This window comes from Maniola hyperantus, chromosome 3, assembly GCF_902806685.2.
Source record: "Maniola hyperantus chromosome 3, iAphHyp1.2, whole genome shotgun sequence".
NCBI lineage: Eukaryota > Metazoa > Arthropoda > Insecta > Lepidoptera > Nymphalidae > Maniola > Maniola hyperantus.
Genome location: NC_048538.1, coordinates 1,716,320 through 1,725,825, shown reverse-complemented (window position 1 = coordinate 1,725,825; position 9,506 = coordinate 1,716,320). Strand labels below are relative to the sequence as shown.

At 38.1% G+C, this 9,506-nt stretch overlaps 2 protein-coding genes across 2 annotated transcripts; one reads left to right on the top strand and one right to left on the bottom strand.

Annotated features, from left to right (window-relative positions):
- The first annotated feature begins 3,553 nt into the window (after positions 1-3,553).
- Positions 3,554-7,112, top strand: LOC117996394 (glutamate receptor ionotropic, delta-2-like). Its single transcript, XM_034984452.2, has 5 exons — positions 3,554-3,684; positions 4,171-4,552; positions 5,029-5,315; positions 5,825-5,955; positions 6,088-7,112. Exons 2-5 carry the CDS (start codon positions 4,205-4,207, stop codon positions 6,963-6,965), a joined length of 1,644 nt encoding a protein of 547 aa, XP_034840343.2. The 5' UTR covers positions 3,554-3,684; positions 4,171-4,204; the 3' UTR covers positions 6,966-7,112.
- Positions 7,113-7,322: 210 nt separating this feature from the next.
- On the bottom strand, positions 7,323-9,032 carry LOC117996227 (uncharacterized). The gene has a single exon (XM_034984266.2). It carries the CDS (start codon positions 8,904-8,906, stop codon positions 7,848-7,850), a length of 1,059 nt encoding a protein of 352 aa, XP_034840157.1. The 5' UTR covers positions 8,907-9,032; the 3' UTR covers positions 7,323-7,847.
- Between the last annotated feature and the right edge of the window lie 474 nt (positions 9,033-9,506).

Below are 9,506 nucleotides of genomic sequence, written 5' to 3'. Positions count from 1 at the left end.
GTTTGGCCGATAGATTATCTGTGCTCTGACGTCATGCATTTGTAAACAACAGCATAACTTCCCAAAGTTTAATAAACATGACTTCTATACTAGTTTACATAGGGATGACATTTCTTTGTTTACATATTTAATGACGTCACATTATGGCTGACAGCGTTTTCTGCGTTTCAAATAAAAATAAAAACTGTATTTTTTAAAATTGGATTTATATATCCATCCTGCGTTTTTAATAATTGCTATTGATATATTTCGTTGTCTTACGCAAAATACTATAATAAATAATCATTTATTGGACGAAATTAGATATGAGTCAAGTAGCCTATTGCAAAACACTATAAATCGTTAAAAGTATCAGATTTTTAGTCATTCCCTTTTTTACTGGAGGTACTCAAATAAGTAATAAAATAAGGCAACTTTAATACTGTGTACCTACTGTGATAGTTTAGGTATAATATTTTTAGCCTGCTCTTCACTCGCAATGTGAGAGCTTGCGAACTCCGCCAAAACTATACTGTCTAGTCTCCGGACTTATAGCTAAGTTGGGCGTCCGGAGTCTCCAGACATAAGGACTATCGTGTGTATCCAAAAATCGGTCAAGTGCGAGTCGGACTCGCACACGAAGGGTTCCGTACCATCGTTCAAGAAATAACACTTGTTTTTAGTTACTTGAAAAATCTGAAAACCGTGAATTTAGGGTTAGATCACACAAAAAAAATTGTGGTCATGAACTAATAATTAGTATTTTCAACTTTCGAAGTGAGTGACTATATCAAGTGGGGTATCATATGAAAGGTCTTCACCTGTACATTCTAAAACAGATTTTTATTTATTTTTATGCATCATAGTTTTTGAATTATCGTGCAAAATGTCGAAAAAATACAACTGTAGTACGGAACCCTCATTGCGCGAGCCTGACTCGCACTTGGCTGGTTTTTATTTTTCATTGTGTCCATTTTGAAACTTTTATTAAGTATTTGTTTTTTATAACGGCAATAGAAATAAATAAACATTTATGTAATTTCCTACTCCACGTATTACCTGACAGGTAGATAGACGGAAACGCGACGCCGCAAAACCATCCTCAATATTTCGCGGCGTTTGCGGCTGTCGCGGCTCGAGTGTAGAGCGGGCTTTTCACAAATGTATTTTATCAATGTTAATTTTTTATTATTATTGTGACTGGGATTAGTTTGTACAAATCTATTATAATCGTAATTGTAAGGTTTATTGGGTTTTTTTTTAATATTATTATTTTTATAAAGATTTATTAAATATACAATTTTTCGAAACAACCCGCAGTTTTATTAACTTTTCTGACAAAAATAAAGAAATGGTCCTTTATTTTTATTAAATAGAGACTAGCTGATGCCCGCGACTTCGTACGCGTGGATTTAGGTTTTTAAAAATCCCGTGGGAACTTTGATTTTTCGGGATAAAAGTAGCCTATGTCACTCTCGGTCATAAACTATACCCCAGGCAAAAAATCACGTCGATCCGTTGCTCCGTTGCGACGTGATCGAAGGACAAACCAACAAACAAACACTTACGCATTTATAATGTTATGGGTAGTGATTTTTGTAACGAAACTTTAAATAAAATGAACCTTTTAAACGGTTAACGCTTATTCACCATTTTAATTAAAGCTACTAAATTGGTTTGCATACAAAATAAAGTCTGTCAATCAATCTGTCTGTAGAGTCGCCTTGTAAATAATTAACACAGTTAGCCGTAACTTTACCTACTTACACAATTTGTATTTTCCAAATGGCTGGATGTGTTCTCCAAATACTCCGTGTTACTGCGGCGATTATTTTAATTTCGTAAGTATCCATACTAATCTACAGATATAAAATTCAAAATCCTCACTGACTTAATATCAACGCACAGCCTAAACCGCGTGGACCTAACATGTAATTTAGTAGGTGTATTCTTTGTAAAGAGTAGGTATCCACTAAGACAGGATTTTTCGAAAGTCCACCCCTAAGTGGGTTAAATGGGGGATGGATGTTTGTATGAAAGTCCGTTATTTTTCAAGTTATTTGCATGAAAATTGGTATTTGGGTTTTCGATCACAAATGAAGAACTACGTGTTTCAGGATTCTTGGAAATTCAACCCCCACCTCGATTTTTTTTTGACCAAAATTCCACTCAAGCGAAGCCGCCCCGGGTCAGCTAGTATTACATATTAAATTAAGTACATTATGCTAAAGTGTGTGTTTGTCTTGTTAGCTTTAAAACGCCTGTTAAAGCCACTGTAAGTGAATTTTAATCTACTGATCAAAATCCGGTGCAGAATTAATTCCACAGTTCCCGCACTTCTATATAGTTCTAATAGTTCACAGATTTTGCGGGGGAAAACGTACGGAAATTTTCCGTGGTGCGCGCTAGCTCTTAATTAAGTACTAAAGCGCACATAGGACCTACTCCATCTTACTCTGAAAAAGTAGAAGCTTAGAGTAGGACCTAACCCCAGACCCCCGGAATAGGAGACGGACTTCCCTTTTTTTTTGAATTCAAATACAAGTTAGCCCTTGACTGCAATCTCACCTGGTGGTAAGTGATGATGCAGTCTAAGATGATAGCGGGCTAACCTGGAAGGGGTATGGCAGTTTTTATTAAACCCATACCCCTTTGGTTTCTACGCGGCATCGTACCGGAACACTAAATCGCTTGGCGGCACGGCTTTGCCGGTAGGGTGGTAACTAGCCACGGCCGAAGCCTCCCACCAGACCAGACCAGAAATTTAGAAATTATAAAATTCCAAACCCCTGCCAGGAATCGAACCCGGGACCTCCCACTATTAAGACCACAGCGTTCACCACTGCGCCAGGGAGGTCGTCGAATTTAGGAATGCTTAATTATTTTACAGCAATGTCAGCGCAGAATCTTCGCTCATAGTCAAAGAGCTGCAGGTGCGAAAGGACCTCGAGTTTGCACTGATAGATTTGCTCAATGGAATAATACGCAACGACATTGTCACTTGCGTAACCGTTGTATGCGACACGGTTTACTTGAGCGTCTTCGAAGGGATGCTGTTCAAAAGAACAATAACTGTGCCCTTTGTTATGGTAATAATCTTTTAACTTTACTACTTAATCATTATTTTCACTACCTAATAATAATCTTTTAACTAGGGGGTGCTTCCCGTTGACCTAGAATCATGAAATTTGTCAGGTGGATAGGTCTTATAGCAGACATATGGGGAAAAATCGGAAAAACGTGAGTTTGTGGTTACCTACATCACGAAAAAAAGATTAAAATATGTTCATGACAAATCACCTACCTACTTTCAACTTTCAAAGTAAGATTACTATAGGTACCAAATGGGGTATCATATGAAAGGACTTTACCTATACATTCTAAAACAGATACCTATTTATGCATAAAAGTTTTTGATTTATCGTGCAAAATGTCGAAAAAATACGACTGAAGTACGGAACCCTCAGTGCACCAGTCTGACTCGCCCTTCCCCGGTTTTTCTAAATATGTATAAGTATAACATTTCCTTTGATTACTTACCTACCTTCTTATCAAGATAGTGGTCGGAGAATCTGAGGATTTGCTATCGCCGAATTTCGACACCCTTGAATCGCTAAGAGAATCCAGAAAAGACGGTTGCAATGTCTACATCATTGTATTAGCTAATGGTCTGCAATTGACCAGACTTCTGAGGTTTGGGGACAGGTAAATATTGTTTTAAATCATAGGCCATAGCATATTACCTTGTTTACCCAACTTTTTTTGCCAATATGAAATATTTTAAGCAAGAGCAACTTGTGTTTTCCTGTTCCTAATGTACCTACGATAGACGTTGGGGCATAGTAGGTACTATTATATATTCTATGGTTGGGGTCCCAAGGTGCTGGATTGGCGACCTCGTACCGGAAAGCGCAGCAGACGACCCTTCACTAGGTGGACGGACGACATCAGACGAGGCGCAGGGAGCCGCTGGATTCAGGCGAAGCAATACCGTGGCGTGTGGAAGTCCCTACAAGAGACCCATGTCCAGCGGTGGACGTCTATCGGTTGATGATGACGATGATGAAACTGCCGCTATACAAAAAATCACATAATTTTTTACTACAGTCCAATATTCACAAGAGTTTAAATTCTATTGCAAAAAAGTGGAAGAGTTCTCAATTTTATTAACGTTTTTGACGATTTTTTTAGATATCGTATATTGGACACTAGAGCCAAATACATAATGCTCCATGACATCAGACTGTTCCACAGCAATCTCCACTACATTTGGAAGAGAATCGTCAACGTAGTCTTCTTGAAATACCACAAAACTATTGTAGGGAACGTGAAAAGCAAAGCCTGGTTCGACCTCTCCACGGTACCTTTCCCGAATCCTATAAAAGGGATTTTTATATCTAGACGAGTAGATATATGGAAGAATGGTAAATTTCATTATGGAAGAGACCTGTTTGCTGATAAAACGGGGAACCTCAACAATGAAGTTTTGAATGTTGTCTATTATGAACACGTACCCTCAGTTATTGCTATGAAATCAAACGAATCCAGCAAAGTTGGGGGTGTGGAAATTGAGGTAATTTCGATTTTCAGTAGAAGACGTAACAAACAATTGTTGTACTTGCGCAGTGTACAAAAACAAAAGATGCCATAGCAAGTTAAGCCAAAGATGCAAACCCCAAGCGATATCGCAAGCTTAGATTTTGGCTTGTCTACTTGTTTTATGATCACTGTACCTGGATAGGTCCATCCATCTATTAGACATAGGCCTTTCCAAGAGCGCGCCACCAAACACAGTCCTCCGCCTTACTCATCCACCCGCTCCCTACCACCCTCTTCAGGTCATCGGTCCAGCGGGCTGGAGGTCGTTCCACACACGGTTTTCACTCTCAAGCATGCAGATTTCCTTTCGATGTTATCCTTCACTTTTGTGATATTTAATTGGTTGTTACGCACATAACTCCGAAAAGAAATGCTCGGGATCGAACTCCCGACCTCTCGAATAGAAGGCGGACGTCATAGCAATACACCAGCTATAGTTTTCTGTTTTAGATCCTCAACACCCTAGCCCAGAAAATGAATTTCAAACCTAGACTGTATCAACCAGCCAATGCAGAAGTTCACAAATGGGGTCAGAAGCAAACCAACGGTTCATTTTCAGGTCTCCTCGGGGAAATGGTTCACAATAAAGCCGACGTAGCGCTGGGCAATTTGCAATACACCCCGTATCACTTGGAACTGACCGATTTGAGTATCCCTTACACTTCGCAATGTTGGACGTTCCTGACTCCAGAGGCTCTGACTGATAACTCCTGGAAAACGCTTATCTTGCCGTTTAAGTAAGTTTGAATATTTAAATCATTTTGTCTGGTGAACTGGTTGAACATTCCTCACACTTTCCGAAGTTGGACTTCCTGACCAGAGGGTCTGACTGCTAACTCTTCGAAAACGCCTATTTTGCCGTCAAATTAATTCATCGAAATACGATCAGCTCTCCTTTCAAAATGCTATTTAATATAAGCGACGATTCAGTGCATTTGATATCTAAAGTTTACCAGACGTACACCTCAATCGATTTTTAGACGGAATCGCCAGGGAATGTGATAAATCACGGAATCCCTGGCTTTATTGCTAAGTACCTAAGTCACCAGACTCGACCTAAGACAATCAATTTGCACTGTTTCAACCAGGTTCGATGCCTTGAACCTTGTTGAACTATTCACTTAAAGATTCCGATGAATTGAGAACCTCCTCCTTTTTTTGAAGTCGGTTAAAAAGACCAAGGGCCGAAAGGATCACCAAGGACCATTTTTCAGGGTTATTTGTTCAATTGGCTTTCATTTTGCAGATTGTACATGTGGATAGCTGTATTACTAGTTTTGCTCGTCACTGGCGCTATATTTTATGGATTAGCAGTTTATTATATGAATCTCTTGGATTACACTAACAGCTTGAAAATTACGAAAAATCCCACGACCGGTAATATTCATAAACCTTTTCTCAATATTTTGAGCTAAGTTTGTGTCGTCTTAAACTTGTTAGAGCAAAAATGTTGAGTCATTTGCGCGGGTCAGGAAAGTACAAATTCAATATTTGCATTTTTGTTTGTAGACGCAAAACCTGTTGGCATGTATTTGTTCGGCGAAATAACGAACAGCATTCTCTACACTTATGGAATGCTACTAGTCGTTTCTTTACCTAAGCTACCTTCTGGATGGTCCATTCGATTACTGACAGGGTGGTACTGGCTGTATTGCATACTGCTCGTCGTGTCTTACAGAGCAAGCATGACCGCTATTTTAGCAAATCCTGCCCCTAGAGTAACCATCGACACTTTAAAAGAGTTAGTCGATAGTAAAATTGCTTGCGGTGGTTGGGGTAGAGAGACAAAGAAGTTTTTCATCGAATCCCACGACGAAATGAGTCAGAAAATCGGCGTTAGATTCGAAAATGTCGACAATCTTGAAGAGGCAGCTAGTAGAATCGCTAAAGGAGTATTCGCGTACTACGACAGCGCTAACTTCCTCAAATATGTAAGCGTGAAGAGAAAAAATTCTTACATGACCACAGAGTTCGAAAATTCCACAGCAAACAGCACGGAAATTTCCAGAGCAGAAAGGGACCTCCATATCATGACGGATTGCGTGGTAAACATTCCAATATCAATAGGATTTCACAAGAATTCTCCATTGAAACCCTTGGCAGATATTTATATCCGAAGAATTGTTGAAGTTGGTCTTGTAGAGAAGTGGCTTAATGATGCAATGTATAGAATTAGGACTATGGATATTTCAGAAGAGCAAATCAAAGCATTGATTAACTTGAAAAAGCTGTATTGTGCCTTCATAGCATTAGCAATAGGGTACAGTTTGAGTTTTCTATGCTTACTTGGAGAGTTCATACACTGGCATTTTATAGTCAAGAAGGATCCTAATTTTGATAAATATGCTATGGACGTCTACTATGTCAATAAGAATAAAAAACAATAGGATTGCATACATCAGACATTTTTATTAAAAATTTAGGATTCTAACATGATTAAGTATAAATAGTATTTTCAGTCATTTTGAATCACAATTTAATTCTATTATTATATTCATATTAACTATTAGTTACTGTGACAAATGCATTGAATATTAAACTAGAATTTAAGATAACATGTTGCCTTTTATTGAAATCTGCACAAGTGTTGTCTTGTTATACAGAATGGCAACATTAACTAGCTACAACCATTTTAATATAGATATTAATTATACTTGTAGGTCTTAATTAATAACGATTCTATTACACATTATCAATTTTTTTCCTGATAAATCAAAATCACACAAAAATTTAAATGGTGTGACAACAAGAAGGTCATAGATATATATTAGTTATAATAATTGCCTAACCTTTTTCTATTTATGTAATAAGTAAAATTAATGTAATGTCAGAAAAGTCTAGATAAAATCGGCCTGTACAGATCAGGACATACTTTTGTTGTTCAGCAGCACACTTGTCCTTTTGTTGTTCCTCAGTAGTAAATTGAAATATGATTGACTGACTATAAATCTGTCTTAACTTTGTCCTTCGTGTATACAGGCTCTAAATTAATTATTATCAACTACACATGCCCTTAATTAATTCGACAACTAATTTCATTTCTCTTAATTACATTTAAATTATCCCTAAATCATGCAATGTCAGGAATGTGGCAGGGTATGTTTGTAGTTTTAGACTCCATATTCTAAACATGAACTGACAGTCATAATAATTATACCATGCAATATTTTTTAACAAAACCGCGAACTCTGTTAGCACTTCTTGGTTGTGTGTGAATAAAACTTTTAACAGCTCTAGACACTTAGTTTTTCGTGATAATGTGAGGAGTATCATTTTTCACTATTCTCAGGATTCAAAATTGGTAGCTTTGCACCCTCTGGGGCGTTGTCCTTAATCCACGGATGTTGCAGCACCTGTACTAATGGCAATCTATTCTCCGGTTCAGTGACTAGTAGTTTCCCCATCAAATCTCTAGCTTGGCCAGAAATATAGTCCGGATACTTGACTATAACATGCTTAATCTTTTTATAAGTCTGATTAGCATCTTTCGCTTCAAACGGAGGGAGCCCTACTAACAGTTCATAACAAAGGACTCCAAGACTCCATATATCAATCGCATAACTATGAGGCTTGCCTTCAATCATCTCCGGAGAGAGATAATCTAACGTTCCACATAACGTCATGCGTCTTGAAGACGGAGAATGTACTGACCAACCGAAATCAGCTATTTTAAGCTCATAGTTATAGCCGATCAGTAAATTCTCAGGTTTAATATCACGATGAATAACTTTCCTCAAGTGACAATATATTAAAGCTTTGGTCAAGTCTCGAATGTAGATGGCGGCGGTTACTTCGTCGAAACGCCCGCGTTCCTTCAGCAGTTTGTAAAGCGCGCCGTGTTTTGCGTACTCTAGGATTAAATAAACACGTTTCTCGTCATGGAAATAGCCGTACATACGCAAGATGTTCGGATGGCGCAGTCTACACTGGATTTCCACCTCGCGCCTGACTTGGTGTTCGATATCAGAGTCTAATATTTGGCTTTTAAAGAGCACCTTTAATGCGACCACGTAATGCGATTTCTTTTCGCGTGCTAAGTAAACATTGCCAAATTTACCTTTGCCAAGTGGACGTCCTAAATCGAAGTCTGACAGTGCCCATTCTTGTTTCTTTTCCGCAGCGTCTTGAGTCGCAGCCTGTTCTTTGTCATTCACTTTATTGTTCGTTTGAAGAGGACGGGGTCGAGGTAATGGCACTTTAAAATTCGTAGGATGTGTATTTGAGGAGCCAGCTGCAGGTGGCGTTTTTTGTATATTTGAGGGGCACATGTCGTATCTTCCAGCGGTGTTCGGTCTGTTTTCCTTGCCGTCATATTTACAGTTATTCATTTTAAACGTTAACTAAACAAGTTTTTCTACGATTTCGAACACAACATTTATAATAAAAAACAAATATTCACTTTTTAAAATTGTTGAATTGAATAACGTATTTTAATTTTTGAAGTTTTCACCAGTCACCACAGACAGTTTAGCTAACAGATTATTACAGTGCGACCATTTAGAGTAGAAATTACGTTCAATGGCTCTCGAATTTTATTAATGTCGACTGTCTACCTAGTAAGTGATCTTCCAACGCTGCGCTTTCCGGTGCGAGGTCGCCATTCCAGCGCCTTGGGACTCCAAACATTTACACGTAGTAAGTGTATTATAAATACAATTTTACTATTATTACGATTTAGGCTTCCTCAGTGTTTTTAATAATTTTAAAAATTCCGATATCAATATTGTTTTGTTTGCAGTAACTACATGGTACCACAAGAACGAAAGTGGCGCTCCCATTTAATTCACTCTTTTCGGTCGAACTTTAAAACTGACTTTCAGCATTGGCGTTCGGACTATTGGGATTGGGTCCAATCTTTTAGGACATCACTGGATTTTGTCATTGATAAAAAATATAGGACTGTGATCATAGAGTAAAGTAAATGTGAT

Excerpts from the sequence above, each read along its gene's own strand:
- LOC117996394 (XM_034984452.2), top strand. The coding sequence starts at position 4,205 with ATGCTCCATGACATCAGACTGTTCCACAGCAATCTCCACTACATTTGG. Across the intron at positions 5,316-5,824 it reads ACGCTTATCTTGCCGTTTAA|ATTGTACATGTGGATAGCTG; the intron begins GTAAGTTTGAAT and ends TTCATTTTGCAG. Across the intron at positions 5,956-6,087 it reads TACGAAAAATCCCACGACCG|ACGCAAAACCTGTTGGCATG; the intron begins GTAATATTCATA and ends TTTTGTTTGTAG.
- LOC117996227 (XM_034984266.2), bottom strand. The coding sequence starts at position 8,906 with ATGAATAACTGTAAATATGACGGCAAGGAAAACAGACCGAACACCGCT.